Here is a 16842-nt window from a genome sequence, read left to right as displayed (position 1 = left end):
AGACTGAAAGTTCAGGAATGATATTGTACGTTGAGCTAAAGTTAAAGGATCATCTTAAACAAATTAAAAGTTCAAGAACCATATTAAACAAATAAAAAATTCAAGAATCACATTGCATATTGAATCAAAATTTATGAATCATTTGTATCATTTTCTCGACAAGTGGAACAGAAAATAATAAGTTAAAAGAAGAGTCGGGTCGGGTTCACTTGGAACTGAAGTTTTTGCCTTCCTACCCCACCTTATATTTTATCTTATGTATTTACGATTTAAAGGCGTTTCCCCTTTTCCCGGTTCCACTTCTCCGTCACTGTTTTTGGGTTCTTGGTCCTTGTCATTGGATTGTTTCGGCTTTCCCTCACCTTACACTTATCTATCTCAATCTCAGGCCAAGTTCGAAAGGATACAATATTTGTCCAACGTTTCAAAAGAGAGAATAAAGTTGTCAGGCATAAATGCTTCAACCACCTTTTTTTGCCTACTTTTTCCACATAGCATACTTTATAGATTCCAGGAACTACAGTGTACTGCGGATCGACATCCTTTTATTTATGCTAGTGTGTGCACGAGTGCAGCAATGGCTGATAAGCGGGATAAGTTCTACGGAAAACAATGGCATCGTAATCAGCCATGATTGGCTCATGAAAAGCTATAAGGAGAAGCTTCAACGATAAACAAGGTTCGCGACGATCTGATAGGATTTGGCCCATCTTTCATCTAACAGAATGGAAAAATCGATTATGAGGTGAGATGGCTGTACGCATGACATTGGATATATCACGGGTTATAATAGATACCATTCTCTTCTTCAAGATAGCAATTGCTAAGCACCAAGTACTTGTGCATTCCAATAGCTTCCGAACTTCGCGAAATTGGGAAACTGGAGCAGCTTCATTACGTCGGACGCAAATCAGTATGAGAGCGAGAAACGGGAAGGCGGAAGCAGGAACCGAGAAGAACGAACGAAAAGATAAATGGGACCGTGCAGGGAGCAACGTTAACCATCAACTGTCACAATTTGATGAGAGAATCGGTATAATATTTCTGTCGCAACATCACAAACCTTAGGACTACTACAGAATTAACAAATCACACCATTACAAAACACAAGAAAAGAGACCATAAAGATACATGCACATCTCAGTCATGAGTGAGGCATCGGTATTCGTTACCATGTCACTTGACGTATAAAAGTACATTTGGTCACAGAGAAAGACAATCTGCAATGCCGACTTACTCATGGCGAAACGGCGCAGTACACTAAAAGAAAATTAACTTTAAAAAAAAAAAAAAAGTGACTTCAACCGAAAACTAGCTTGGCCCATCATTAACTTTTCTTTAACTTACAACTATCTGAAGGTATGATGATACGACCAAAACTTTGTATTTCATCATCACCTAAGAAGATGGGCATTCCTATTTAACTTCACAGGAGCCTCTCAACAGCTCTTTCTATACTTCTCAATATAAGAGAAGAAGATAACTTTAAGTGCAGTGCAGCTGCGAGATGAATTTCATCAAGCAGTCTGACAAAGCACTTTTCGCCCAAGAAAATGAGTGCAGGGACCAAATTCAAGAGGACGATATGCACATTACCAGTTTTTTGCATGTTTCTCGTACGTCTTTTGAAGGATCAGTTCTTGATAGAGTTGAAAGTACAGATCTTGCTTCCACTAGTCCACCTGATATGCTAACCAAAATCGCATCTTCACTAGCCATAAGAGATGCCACTAGTTTTGCAGCAGCCATTCTTTCCTGAGAGAAATTACAGCCTTTCAACATGACGGGTGTCGACACCTAAATTTTCCCCCTCGCGACAAAGGGAGCTTAAATAGAAACCGCAAATCAATTATGAGCATGCACTCATCCATCTACCAACTACAATAGCCATTCCTATTCCAATAGAAGTGAGAGCTTTTGTCACGAGGGAACAAGAATTTGAACAATGAATTCAGCATATTAATCAGTGGAAAATGTCTTCTCCAACATTTTCACCACACCAAGGAGAGCAAGTTAAACTACTCTATCAGAGCAAATTATGAACTACTTTGTAAATAGCCTTAAAGCACTGGGTTTAGCTCTGGTGGGACTTGCATACACACAGTTTGTATGTAGAAACTGGCTTCATCACAATAAGAAACATCTGTATAACATAAAGACTTCAACAGATTGTCTATCAGACCGATATCATGTTTTCCTAGGCCTATATTCTTTAGGCTTCTTTCATATTAAAAATTTCAGAGGACAGTGAGGTAAGGATTCATGTGGAATCAACACATTTCACGCCTTACATGCAAATTTGGCCATTTTCTACAAACATTTTGTAGCAGTAAAGCCTCCCCATGTCAGCGTTTGAATCATAACATGCAATATTTCATGTCACCAACTTCACTGAGAAAGAGACGGGGGAAACACAAACACAGCAAGAGGACGGAAGAAACTCATGGAGAAAAAATGTGATCATACGTTGCAGTTGCAGATTACAAAAAGTAGATGACAGATTCAAATAAATATATGCAAAATAAATCTCAGTACCTTTTCTGTCCTTTCTTCAAGATATTTTAGAGATAGCTTCAGAAGATCAGATGAATAAGGAAGCACAGCAGATTTTAAATGGTAGACTGCTGAAAATAAAACCTGAATACAGGCAGCTCTAATCTCAGCATCCTGTATCACCTGCATTATTATAATTGGTATCCTTTTATCCCATTTATAGGAAAACGTCAAAGAGCTGAGCTCATATGTAAACTTCAATACCGTATATAATAAAGTGTACCTCAATAGTATCAATGAGAACTGGAATTGCTTTTTGAGAAAAGGATTTCTTGCCACCTTCTGCTATCTTCTGGCACACACTGATAAGAACATTAGCCATGCATAATCGGAATGGTAGGGCCAAGGGCTCATTGCTCAAACCAGAAGTGGATTCAACTTCATTGGCTATCAATTGACAGATTACATGACTGAGAACAGAGCAAGAGTCAGTTTTCCCTGCACATCAAGCCATAGGTCAAATCCTAAAATCATCAACACAAAATCACACAGTTGACAAGAAGTCTGGGTTACCTTTCCCCCTAGAAAAGGTGATTTTCCTCAAGTCAAAATCACTGAACAATTCTGGGGATTGTAGCTCACCACAAATCATAAGCGCTAGACAATCAATGCATCCATGCTGTGCCTTCGAAACTGAAATGAAAGGAAATATCAAGTCTCTAACTTATACGACAAAAGATATGATGGTTGAATAGCAAAATATGTTTGTACCATCATCAACATCAAGCGAAGGCCAACGTAGAACCACTTCAAGAAATTTTATGATCTCGAGCATCACATGATCAAATGTAGGATCTCCGCCCCTAACCTACTAGTGTAAATACGAGCAAGTAAGGTTCCAAACTCAACCTCAAAAAGAGCAGACAAAAAAGTGGTGTCTTCAAATGCATCACGTAGGCTATGAATTAAACTAAAGCACATGGGTAGATTCTAAAGGGAAAAAAAAAAGGCGAGTTGCACATAAACTAAGAAAATGACATGGTCAACCAAACACACTAAAAGCACATTACCACAAGAGAGGTGCAGACTGAAAACAAACAAGCCTTTATCTTTAGTATGTCCTGATGACACACAGCATCTTCCAGATGGAAGCGTATAATTGGAAAAAGTACCTGGAAAATCAAAAAAAAAATTAGAGTTTTTACGAAAACAACCACCGGTATGTAAACACCTTGATTTCTTCCTGTTACATTCTCCAGAGAAACTCAAGAAGCAACAATAATATATAAAGCAAAAGTAGGTACTCCAATTCTGAAACCCTCTAAACTACCTATCTTCCAAAACTAGCCCATTTAATTAGGCTGTTAACTAGCATACATAAAGGCATCTTGGCTTAGAGGACAAAACTGATCCTCAAAAGATTTGATAGGTCGGGAAAATATAGATAGCTCGAGTGTACTCATGGACAGCTATGCTGATATCCTATTTGAGTGACTCAATGTCAGAGTAATCACTGAAAATGGACCCTGTAACCCGTACTTCGTGTGAATGGATACATAATCACAAATATATGCTTGTAAGCTGATATTCACCAGAGGATACAGACGACCACAGAGTTCAGCTGCAAGTTTCCGAACATCTTCAAATTCAATCTTGGAAAATGCCCTGAAATTTTATGCACCATGTACAGACAAGATTAGAAACATTAAATTCTCATTCTGGCAGTTGAAACCTTATAATGATCATATCAGGGATCTACCTCTTCAGAAGGAGAGCAGCAACACAGCCATCATCAATGATGCCAGTGCCTGCGTTTGCTGCAACAGCCTCAGACAATAAGAATACAACAAATCAAAGGAGAAGGGGAACAAATTTTGTAAAGATCAATCATACGGTATATGGCTCATATTCACCGGTAGTGGAATGCTCATAATGAGACAATGACTATGGGAATACATTGGATTGAACTAGTCTTTCTGATGGGTAATAAGAGTCACAATCAGGATTCCCCTAACTCAAGGCGCTCACTATATTGACTATCAATCCAAAGGAAAGCATCAATTTGATGTAAACAAGAACCAATATTTGCACAGGACAAACCAAACTAGATTGAGTAGAGATGACACAGTTTTACTCAGAGCAAGTTATTACCGACAAATTCCATGGTCTAGTCAGATTATGTTCCAATTAAGCATCATAATTCACAAAAACCAAATTAAATACTTGTACCAGCAGATAATAAACGTTAAATTTTGCGGGGAAACGAAATTAGTACTTAATAAAATACATCAAACAAATAGAAGAATAAAAAATAAAATATAAAATCACAAGAAAAGGCTGACAAATTTCACAATCATAGCCAAAGAAGAGTGTGACAAAAAGAAGAATATTATTTTCAAAAAAGGAAATGACAATGTCCATCTACTCGCGGGCTACTGAATATATCAACAGTGAGACAAATTTACATGTAATAAATGCATTTGGATACACTAAGATAAAAGAACTTGAGCTTGCTGTCTGCCAAATAACAGAGGGCTGCAAACAAACTTTTGCTTCAACATATAAAAAAGTTGTACCCAAACCAGCTTACGATTCTTTCTTTTTTTTTGCTGCTTTTTGCTAAATGTTTTGCTAATTTTAATATCAGCATCAACATCTACTGATAATAAATACATTAGCACTCCACTTTCTCTTTCTCTTTCCTTTTTATAACACAAGTGTGCGAACTTTGGATTGACTGACTAATCTCCACAAATGCGCACAACTTCTCCCTGGGATCCACATGCACTGAGCAGGGCTACACCCATAGGATGATGGGTCTAGCTCCTAAATTAGTCTGAGTGGAGATGATGTGATTCCAACTTGCTATCTGCTGCCTCCGAATAATGCTCTTACCCACTAGCTACGACTTCATAGTGAAAATGCATTAAGTGGGAAGTTGGAATCACAAGAATAGTGCATATATATCAACAAGTTCTTGACGATTTGCACAGGAAAAGAAAAACTTATGAGTTTTTAGAAGAGATATGAATTCATCCAAGAAGCCTAAGCGACTCCCACAACCCATGCACTTAAAAAACTTACATACTAATATGAGGGGATTAACAAAACAATATTAACTGAGAATTTAGGACATGTCTAAGAAAGCGAGATACCGTACCATGCATACTGTCTTGGTTGAGAAGTTGACCATACAAAATAGATGAATTGAGGTCGTTGAATACTCTCAAAGGAAGAATTTTAAGAATGAGTAGGGGGCTAAGGCGCTCAAACAGTGATTTCTGCATTCTCTCTGCATCATAACTTGCAGAATTGATGGTATCCCTCAGAGCAAGCAGGCTTTCGTCAACCCTGCCAAATATAACTAGGGGAGTAATTAACGCACTGCAAGAAAAGCATATAGCAAGCTACAAGGAAATAAACAACATCGGAAACAAAATAATCTCGCCAGAATCTCCTTAAATAAACAAAAAGACAACAAGACAGAGTAAAAGTGCACTTAGCACAAAAGGAGAAATATTAGTGCATAGGTGCAGGGATGAGAGAGAAGAGAGAAGGTTCTCCTCAAATTTATGATGTCTGTTAACAAACTACCTCTTCATGTCTTAACACTAAAACTTAGGGAAAACAGAGAAATAGCCACCAAGAAAGTTGGTGGTGTATGGGAGACAACTTTGAAAACAGGCTGCATCATAGGGACAAAGCAGAAGAAATGAGAATCAGGCAGTTAAAAGACATACTCTTTCTGTCCTTGCATGCATAACAGGACGCGATCTAGCACTATATCTTTGGCATCTGCCAGATGTTCGCTTATATAACTTAAAAACCGCACAAGAACTGCATTTGATGGCTCACTGAACATCTTCTCGATCAGGGATCCAACCAAAGTTTTCCAGTCTTCAACCTGTGAAATTCAAAAAATAAAAATTAAACTTAAAAAAAGCGAAACGGGAAAAAGGAAAGCTGGAAATATAGACATAATATCACATTTAAGCTATTAGAACAAAATATTGTCTGATTTGCATGAAAAAGTGGCTAAGAAAATGTTAGGAAAGGACAAAAAATGGCTCTCTTCCAGCAAATAACCTGCACATGGCATGGTTGTCCTGGGAGCCTAAAAAGGCATGATCAATACCAGAAGTCATTTTTAAACCATTGTAGCAAGAAAACGAGATGCCCCCTCATTTATCGTTCATTCAGTTGCATAATACCCTCAGTTCAAGGCATACCAACTCCCCATTTATAGAATTAGATGCATTGAAGAATAATGTGTAGAAAAAACTAGAGAAATCTAGCTGATGAAGTCAGTGCAAATGTCAGTGCAAACTTTGACCAAAAAAAAAAAAGTCAGTGCAAATGTTTCGACCAAAAAAAAGATCGGTGCAAATGTCATCAATATATACAGTTCATGCCAATAGAGAAAGCTGGCTAATTGTAAAAGCGGAGAGAATTTAGTACTCCCATGAGGCAAGGAAAGTGAAATGATAAACCTAAGTATATGTAATGTGCATAAGCCAGAGAAGTACAAAAGAAAAGATTACTTTCGAATTGGAACCTCGATTTAATATCTATTAACATAAGCAAGGATATGTGAATAGCGCCGTAATATTCTTACACTGTCAGACCACTCTGGAGTCAGCCTGAGTACCTGATCAGCTTCCAACTTTGATTCTGCAAGTGCCACAGAGAGATGAACTTGAATGCTTACAATTCTCTAGCAAAAGAATAATACAAACTTCCACTCAGCAGAATTTTTGAGAATTAAATGCTCGATGTAGTGAGAATTCTCTTATAACTGCTCTCAGTAAGCATGTGAAAAGTGGAAACTGCTAACAGATTGTTCATGTGTACCATCAAAATAATTGTCACAGATAGTGTTTCCACCACAAAGAAACAGAAAGAACAAAAACACATAAACAATGAACATTTACAAATACCCATTAAATTTCACTTATTAAATGGAAAAATCTGAAAATTCGTCAGTGCTTCTATTTGCTAAAAGGGAATTATCTGACATAGTGAGATCACAGCATTTTAGTGGCTAATGTGGACCATCAACAAGAACTTTTAGAGCATAATATAAAATGAAAAATGTCTACAATCAAGGCCGTTAAAAGAAGAATTTCGACATCCTCATAGAAACACACCTCCAAGTTTCTCTCCAGTAGCTTTGGTAATTTCCAAGCTACTATTGAGGTTGCTGCAACAGAAACAGAAGACATACTACAGTCAAAAAGAGGACATCCAAAAGATAATGTTGAAATAATGAGGACAATGTGTTAGTTACAGTGAAAAGGAGAATTGCATGTGTGTGCGCAGTGTGCGTGTGTGGGCGCATGTAGAGAGAGAGAGAGAGAGAGAGAGACCTAAGGCAGTCAAGCAGCATAAATATCACTTCAGATTTCTGTTTATGAGATCTAAGCATCCCAATAAATGCTTTCCTTGCAGATGACTGCGATGTTCTGTCTGAAGTATAAAGGATTCGAACCAATCTAGGCAACACTATTGAAGGCTCTGCAAGAAGTCAAACCAATCAATATGGAATATCATCAAGACGACTGTCATTATCAGAAAATGTATAACTGACATAGTTTGCATATATCATGGAGAACAATAGTAAGCATCAACTTGGAGGAAAACATTAGATTCACATGTTCATTATGCCACTTAGCTGTACAACAAGGAGGGAGAGATATCTTAAAGTCCAGAGCAATACAAGGGACATAATACATTTCTCAGTTCAAAGCATGTCCTTGAACAGGACTCTCAAATAGAGTGACCCAACAGGGTATATAGGCCAAGAGCAGACCCGGTCATCGAACTTACCCATGTTAGAAAGTGAATCAGATGCCAGTTCACAAATTGTACAATCTCCATCACTAAGGCATCTCAGCAAGCCATTTGCTATATCTTCCCTGTAATTTTTCCAAACACAAGATTAATAAGAATAACAGATTGAAGTATGCTGAGAGAGAGAGAGAGAATAATCATGAATCGGTCAAGTAGCAGAATCTTACCACTTCAAATGAGGGAGTCCACTCGCTGTCTTTGATGATATACTTATCAGTTCGCATATGACATCAATGGCATTTCTTCTCTGCATAGTGTTTCCACAAGCAAGTCGATCTATAACTTCTTTAACACAGTGATTCTCCGAGTTCCTGACAATTCATTATCAACATCCCCTATAATTACATGAACACTAAAAACTTATGTCTCCCGAACTGATTAGTGAAAAGAAAAGAAAAGGTACATGGAACAGTATTCTGCAATGAGCGTAACAGCAGCTCTAGCTGTTCCATCCCTCTCATCCAGAAGCTGAAGCAGCAAAGGGAGCACCGCATTGAACTGTTCTTTTTCTACAAGACTGCTTTCATCAGAACAGTTCAACTTGAAAATGGTCTCCTTGAATATGCAGACAATCCCATCTATCACATCTTCTTCTGCACAGTTTAGCTTGAGGAGAAAAGGCAGTATGTCGGTCTAGCTACAAATAGATAAAGTGAACCCAACACGATATAAACCAGCAGAGTATCGTTGAACAAGAAGTGTGATTTCACTATATCTTAAACACCTTGATCACATTCAATCATGAATATCTCAGCTAATAGTTCACAGCATGGCTTTGCCACACAATTTTGATTGAGTAGGATTTCATTTTGATTCATATTTGATAGCAAATCAGAAACTCTTTCCAATCATAATCTTGGCCACAAAAGAAATATTTTACCATATCGAATGTTAAAACAATATAACAAGTTTTTCAAGTTAATGTCATTCAGACAACTTACAAATATTTTTACATGCCGGCATCAACAACGCCAAATCAACTATCCAAAACAGCAGTATTATTATTTGCAAAGAAAAACCGGCAAGACAACTCATTGTCGCCGTCTCCGAACTTACATTGTTACACCTCAAAATCAATTGAGAAAATTACATAATCCACAAGCCTAGCTCAAGATAATATCTTGCCAGGGTACCCACACCCATAATGAGCTTTTATCAATTCAAAAAGTATCTGAAAGCAATACTGCAGAGTGCATATTTGTCTTAAAATAGACTCCAACACTATCATAAGTTATTGCTTAATAATTTCCAAAGGAATTTAAGCAATTGATCACTTGGAATCCAGCTTACAAATACAAAAGTAGCGCAATCTCCTGAAACCCTCCAACATAAGTACCTGAGGTAAAAGAACCTGGGATATCTGCGATCCATATTCCAACACAGTAGTTTCAAACCTCTTGCCAACAAGACGACCCAATAGAAGACATAAGCAATTCAGGAAGAACTTTCTGGTCTCTGCCCCACCCTCATCATACTCCTCATGCCTGTATGAACATCTCTCTGCATAGGACTGCATGTTTGAGTAGCAGCAACTGAGCAAGCCGGATATGACGCCAAAAGGAAATCTAAGAAATGATTAATTTTCTAATAAAAGCGAAATCATTTCTGACTAATAAGTTCATGTTCGTTGTGTTGTGAAAATTTGAGAATTACAAATAGAAAATGTAGAAAACAAGAACATCTGAGGCGTGCAAATATTATCCTCAAAGATAAATTCTGTACTTTACTAAGTGCAAAAGGTGTGATATAGCTATGCTCCAAATTACAACAGACCTTCCAAATAGCGTGCACCTCGCTATTTAGATTGCAGGAATATCACAATTCTTATGATACCACAAGTCTCTATGTCTTTAATTATTCTCTAAACACTTCAACTTATGAAACAACTAAACTCTTTCTCTAATGACTTGGACTTCCCTTCTAAAGATTATGCATGAGCCCATGTATTTATAGAGCTTTGTGACCATTCCTTGAAAGAATTTCTGGTAACCAATGAAGTGTGCTGTCGACTTGAGTGGATATCACCAGCTAGAGATTTGAGATTTTCCAACAAGGAAAATGCTCCACTGACCACCGCCTAAAATGGCTTCATAAAGAAGCAAATATCCACCACCAAATATTTGCTTTGTAATGACACAAAATGACTTTAACTTAATTCGTGGTCCATCTACATGACTTCCACCACCAATAAAATTCGATTCAAAGAAATTAATAAGCCTTTTGAAATGCCTATTATATACAAAAGGTCATCCCAATAAATCCGTATTGACATTGTAATACACATACAGAGTATGTCTCACCAATCATCAGAGTAAAGAAATAAGATACCCACACCAATGACGATGCAATGGGATGACCACGAAACCCAAATCATCCAACTTCTTTGAAATGAAATACGTTTCAGTGGGACCTTCTACCCAGGACTATCTTATCAGTTTGCCCTATAACTAATAGTTTAACCACTGAATTTAATTCCTTAAGCTTCAGTGCCTCACAGACATGGGCTCTAAATAATCTCTACTTTCTAGGACAAACTTGTTGGCTTGCTTGGGAAAAAGAGTTCCTTAACCAACTAACAGCATTACTGAAGCGTTAATAGATGTTTCTAAGGTATCTATCAAGTGACAGAGAGAGGATGATGGAAAAATATAAAGCTGCATAAACTGAACTCGTTCCAATAACCTGAATGCCAGATAAGTATTGTTCCAACCATGCTTTAGAATGCTGAGAGAACCTGTGATCTTCCAAATGCAATAACCGGCTGTAATGCTTCCAACATGAAGAGAGTAGTAGCTCTTGAGTCTTCATTATATTTAAGTCTGTCTTCCAAGTTATAGGAAACAAAATAATCAGTTACAGAAAATTTCGAAAAAAAAACAAATAACAGTAAAAACCTCAAAAGAAGTGAAGATGTAAAGCACCTGCCTCATTTTGGGAGCAACCAGAGTGCTTCTTAATATCCAGTAACCATTTGAGAACTCCTTCCAGTCCTCTAGCGTGTAAAGTTCGGCTCTTTCTGCTCCACTGCATCATAGTGTGGGTACTCTATGTAAATAAGGACAAATCTAGAATATTGACTAATGAAACCAGCCCAAGCCAAAAGCCTTCAGTAACTAAACATGCCAATGCACTTATGATTTTCAGTAAATTTGTATTATCGTTTCTCTTATTCCTTCAGCCACTGTCAAGGAAAAAGAAATCTAACTACGACATTGCCAACAACCAACTAGATCCGACATTCTCTCACAATCTAAACTACATATAGGAGATGAAAGAGACATACAGCAAAGAGCAGCTGCACCAGATTGACGAGTTCATCTAGGTGATTGGAAAGCAAGTTCTTCGGTTCTAGTTCCATTTTTGGGATTCCAACAGTTCCCTCATCAGCAGCAGCAGCAGGCAAAAACCTGCTTGTGTTTATAGATACATCCGAATCTACATAACTTTCATGGTTGCTCACAATCTCGTCTTTTCTTGTCAATGCTTCGGTTAGAGCTAGAAAACAATCGGCAGCGGAAATTGAAAGACGAGAAGGTAACTCATATCCATCTTGCAAGGAGCTGCAAAAAAGCATTTCAAAGGATAACATTAACGCTCTGCAAGGCTGTAAAGAAATTTCTTGAGGGCATATGGTGACACTTCATGAGATAGCTTCCACAACATTCAACAAATAATGAATCTAAGACATGGAGATAATTCAAAACACAACCAAAGTTTGCAGAAAATGACGATGGTTTCTTTCAATTTAAAACATAATAGTAGACGAATATGTGTTATGTGACTCGTTCGGGGTATATTTAATGCTATTAGTCAATAGTAAGTAGGTGACAGAAAAGGTAATTAGCCATCTTATGCACACTTTCTATTAAGTTAATGACAAGATGTAGTCTTTTAGTATTTTTCTCTCCGTCTCTCTTCAGATCCTACAATATTTGGACAACTTACCAAACTAATCTCCAAGCTGCAAAAGCATATTATTTGAAGCAAATTTCATACTAGGATCTAGGGAACGCATTTGTCACTGGATGGTCCTCCCACATACTTGTGACATTGTTACCTTGTAATGTAATGAGCAAGTCCACTAGGCAAGACCAGTGCTACCAACTTAAGAAAAAGTTCCTAATTTTATTGTCTTGCATCTCATAACTCTATGCAACACAAACGCTATACATGCCTACCTGTCCTCAAGCACATATATTTGTCATTCTTTTGCATGAGCAAACAAATAACTTTCAAGAAGGAGATGGTAAAAAGCCAATTTCAGAGGAACAAGCACAGATAACAAGAGTGAAAGATTTTTTTTGGCAGGTTTTTTAACCAGAGGTGTAAAAAGAGAGTTGTCCCTTTAACTATCAGTATAAACAATCCACAATTTTTAAAGACTCAATTTGTTCATTAGCATGGATAAGAGGGTTCCAAAGGGAAAGGACTTTAACAATTGCAATCCGATAGCAAATAAAAGATTTTGGCTTGGGTACTTTTTATTGGAATTTCCTTTTCCATTCTTGCTTTCTCAAAATTTCTGGTGGGATATCACCAGTCGACAAACATTAATTTTTCCCTAATCCAGCATTACATATCATGAAAGAATTTTAGTGAGCTGGCTCAGAAAGAAACTTCTACTTAATCAAGTTTTGACACCAAAAACTCAAAAAATTAGAAGTAACACCGAAGGAATTAATGGAAATAATTGTTTCTAACTCTGAAAGGGGGACATCTTCTAAATTTCTTACACTTTTTCTACCAAGAAGTAGTGTGGCAAATCTGAAACCATTTCTTTCCCCCATGGAAAATTTTGCAAGTTTTGGATTTTGAATTTAGAACTCTTGTTCCTCCCCCCTCCACTCCCCCACGACCTTCTGCCTATGTAAATCAACAAGCAAACCAATATCCATATTTAGATGGGACGATTCCTTGGTATCCATTTGAGGAATTCCTGCATGTCCCACTTAACTGAACTTTAGGTGCACCGACAAAAGTTTGGCAACAAATATGAACAGGAAACAATAGACATGTATATTCATCAGCACATTCACAAAGGATTCTCACAAATTCCAACAGAATAGACCTTTGATTTTTGTGATAGAATGAAGAAAAGAGAGAATGTATTCAATGCAGAAAGCACTGATTCTTGGATTTTTCAAGGCACTAGAAAAAACAAACCCGCACCCATTTCCCACTACAAGAGATATGGAGGGAAAAGCAACCTAAAAATGGCCTGCCAATACATCAACTTGGTATTGGAAAACCAAAATAGTTGAAAGAAACGAACAAATCAATACTTCACAGGCAAAGTAGGTTTTACATTACTAAGATTTACAGAGCGAGCATTGAGTCGTTGGTGCAGGTCACGGAATTCAGAAGTGAAGAGACACATACCTTCCTTTGCGCATTATAGAAGAAAGATGCGAAATACATGGACAGAGCATCACCAGAATCACATAATACTTCCTCCTTAATCCTGCCATCGGAAGTTGAAAAGGGAGTTCCACCATCAACAATAACGTTAACAGTAACATCTCAACAAAAGAAATTTTCGTTGATGAAGCATAGATCAATGTGAAATGCCAAAGGAAACCTTTTTGCATGAAATGGATCCTTAAAGCAACTTACCGAATTCAAAAGAAATAAATTTGCCAAAGATTCAGATTATTAGACTTTTACATCCTCTTCTAAGTGTATCAAAAACTACACGAAATGGAATAAGAGTGCAATTCCAATCACAATAATGCATTTTGATGGATGAAAAAATTAGGCAGATGCACACAAACAAAACAAGGATATTGAAAATGATTTGGTATGTGCAAGTGCTTCGTCTTAACATGAATGGGCATGTCGTAACCTTACCATCCAGTGAATATTGGCTGATTGCACTCTCAAATTCCAAAAGACCTCGTACTAGGGTACACCAGCCCAGTGATATATAACGATCTTCTTTTCTAGAGATAATGTCAGCGAGATTCTCCATGAAATATTGGAAAAGGAACTCATCTTGAACGAGCCAGTCGAGAAGTATCAAGATTTGGCCAGAGTGTCTTGATTCTTTGCTCCTCAGTGACTGCAAAAACAAGTGCTTCGCATGTAACAGTGAAAGATATGACAGCAGTTAAGTAGAAAAGTAACCGATTTTACTGACAACAAAGCTCACAGAATGTAAGAAGCAAGAACAAAGAATAAATAAGTTAAAACTAAAAAATGAAGTAAAATGCTTACCTCATAAAAAAAAGAGCCAATGATAGAAAAAGAAGAAATTATTAAAAGACAAACTAAAAAATCACCAAGATGACACATGACCTATATCCGTGCATGCATATTGAGCATTAGCCGATTCACTCATAACACATCTATTACTCCAGAGAAATAAAATGACATCTTGTTCCTATATAGAGAAAGGTTTAACACACTCCTTCAGTCCACTTGTAACAATCTATGTAGTTCTCTAGGTAAATAGATCCAGCTTTCTATTAACTCATGGCATCCAGGTGGACCACTACAGCTCCTTTCTTCTCAAGAACCCATGCATCCCTCGTCAAACACAGTATTTTAAAGGCACTTTCCTGATGAAGCTTGAATTAGTAAGTAATTCTCTCCTGTGCATCTCAAACACAGGAAGGGGTGAAATCACATCAAAGTTTATGAAAAAAGTTGCTTGCATCATCCAATCCAATAGGCAGGAACTCCTTAAATATCCAATAACATCCACACACTGATTAGAACTGTCCAGGTGTGCAGATAAAAGAATCAAATGAAACAGATTGCTAGGCAACAGAATTAGCTGAAGACAGCAACCCATTTGCCCGAAACCAACATCCTTCTTGAATAGAGATCCCGAGCAACGAAAAGCCCTGAAAGTGAGAAGTGCTTCACAGCATGCAAACACACTAAACTCGGTCGATCAGGAAGGACAATAGGTTTTTCCCCAAACAGCACGAGCAAGTATTCTCCAGCACAAAAAAACCGCACCGCAGAGAATAAATTCGAACCAAAACAGCCTAACGGGAATTGATTCGCTCGAGCAAACCAACAGTCCAGGCAAGAACACGTACGTGTTCGAACATCGGAACGAGAACCTGGTCCAACCGCTCCTTCCTCTCGGCCGCGTCCTTAACGTACTGGTGCAGAAACAACAGCGACTCGTCCAGAGAACCTGTACGCATCAAAACAGAGATGAGCACGGAACAAAACAGCGGCACCAAAACACTCGCAAGCGGCGCCGCGACCAGCGCAACTGGCGGACAGAGAGACCCCGCGCCGCACCGGCCGGAGGCGATCGGAGCTCGGGAGAGAAGCGGGAGGCGGCGTCCCGGAGCTTCCTGGGGCGGGCGGAGAGCAGGGAGGTCAGAACTCTGCCGAGGGCGAGGGAGGCCATGGATTCGGAGCTCGATCGCCATAGCAACCGTCGCTCTTCTCCTTCCTCCGCCGCTGCCTTCTCCATCGCGACCGGTCGAGAGGCGAGGCGAGGTGAGATCGTTCGGCGCGCGAAGAGAAGCTACGAACGACCCGGGGCGAGCGAGTTGAGCGAGTCCCGCTCTGTGAGAAATCGGGTTTCTTCTCGCCGGCCGGCGAACGGAAAACGAGCAAATGGTTTTGGAGGCAAAAGTTGGGTTGAGATTTCGTCGAGAATTGATTTATGTGCTCGTGGGTTCTAGCTTTCGAACGTTTTTCTTAGATACGTGACGGACGGTGCATCGGGAGTGATAGGTTTCCGGGGCGGTTCCCACCCAAGGACCCATTTCACAAAATGAAAATCAGGAACTGCCCATTAATTACCGGACTCGCCCGTGAGCTCGATCACCGGTTCAGTCCGATTTCCGAGTGGGTCGATGGAACCGGCAGGATAGAGGTAGAGAAGGGTAAGAAAGGGCGAAGGAGTAGGGGAAGGGTGGGCACGGGTCGTCACTCACTTTTATTACCATTAGGCTTGTGTAGGTTCACAGTTTATAATATCGGGCAACCCAATGTGTAAGGAAAATGCTTCTGCGATAGAAGTCAAATTCGGTTTCACAACGGGTCCGAATTAGGTTACATCTCGAATGGAATTGAGAGCCTTTTCTCATAGTAAAAGGAAAGAAATCCTCGTTCAAGTATAGTTTCATTATCGCCTTCGTTTCGTAAAATCGATCTGGTGCACAATATTTCGCACGTCGTCACCTTGGTCAATCGGGATTCGAGAAGAACCGTTGGATAATAGAAGTAGTTCCTTCCCTTGTCTTCTGGGCCGAGTGCATGGAGCCATGAGCTGGACAAACTAGGAATTCGCCCGGGGAAGATTTGGTTGTGGCCCAATTGAAATTAGACTATTATCGACGCCGTATCGTCATAAATTAAGAATTTTTTAACGTTCTGTCATGTCTCAGACCGAACCCGTAGAATTCCATTTTATTATATCATACTTGCTATAAAAAAGCTATATACGGTTTTATCGTACCATCATAAATTGAAAATTTTCACAGCTAACACAAAACAATGTGTTGTTTTGAATAACGATATAGTTGTATT

At 38.6% G+C, this 16842-nt stretch overlaps 1 protein-coding gene across 3 annotated transcripts; it reads right to left on the bottom strand.

Annotated features, from left to right (window-relative positions):
* Positions 1 to 1071: 1071 nt before the first annotated feature.
* On the bottom strand, positions 1072 to 16016 carry LOC115674741 (uncharacterized). Of its 3 annotated transcripts, none has more exons than XM_030597239.2 (24): positions 15601 to 16012; positions 15390 to 15490; positions 14191 to 14401; positions 13723 to 13804; positions 11627 to 11903; positions 11265 to 11367; positions 11026 to 11162; positions 9680 to 9853; positions 8747 to 8949; positions 8511 to 8654; positions 8320 to 8408; positions 7860 to 8007; positions 7641 to 7693; positions 7109 to 7164; positions 6234 to 6397; positions 5654 to 5844; positions 4253 to 4301; positions 4086 to 4158; positions 3564 to 3665; positions 3265 to 3361; positions 3067 to 3186; positions 2777 to 2991; positions 2536 to 2676; positions 1072 to 1755 (listed from the first exon to the last, which is right to left on the bottom strand). In XM_030597239.2, the coding sequence occupies exons 1-24, from the start codon at positions 15776 to 15778 to the stop codon at positions 1573 to 1575; spliced, it is 3291 nt and encodes a 1096-aa protein (XP_030453099.2). In that variant the 5' UTR covers positions 15779 to 16012; the 3' UTR covers positions 1072 to 1572. The 3 variants fall into 3 exon arrangements, with proteins under 3 accessions (XP_030453099.2, XP_030453096.2, XP_056158799.1); XM_030597236.2 differs by having other exon boundaries at positions 4253 to 4310; positions 15601 to 16011; XM_056302824.1 differs by lacking the exons at positions 1072 to 1755; positions 2536 to 2676 and having other exon boundaries at positions 2822 to 2963; positions 4253 to 4310; positions 15601 to 16016.
* Positions 16017 to 16842: the final 826 nt, after the last annotated feature.

Source organism: Syzygium oleosum, unplaced genomic scaffold, assembly GCF_021117445.2.
Source record: "Syzygium oleosum isolate NSW1041296 unplaced genomic scaffold, Sole_v2.1 Sole_v2.25, whole genome shotgun sequence".
NCBI lineage: Eukaryota > Viridiplantae > Streptophyta > Magnoliopsida > Myrtales > Myrtaceae > Syzygium > Syzygium oleosum.
This window is presented reverse-complemented; position numbering and strand designations above follow the sequence as displayed.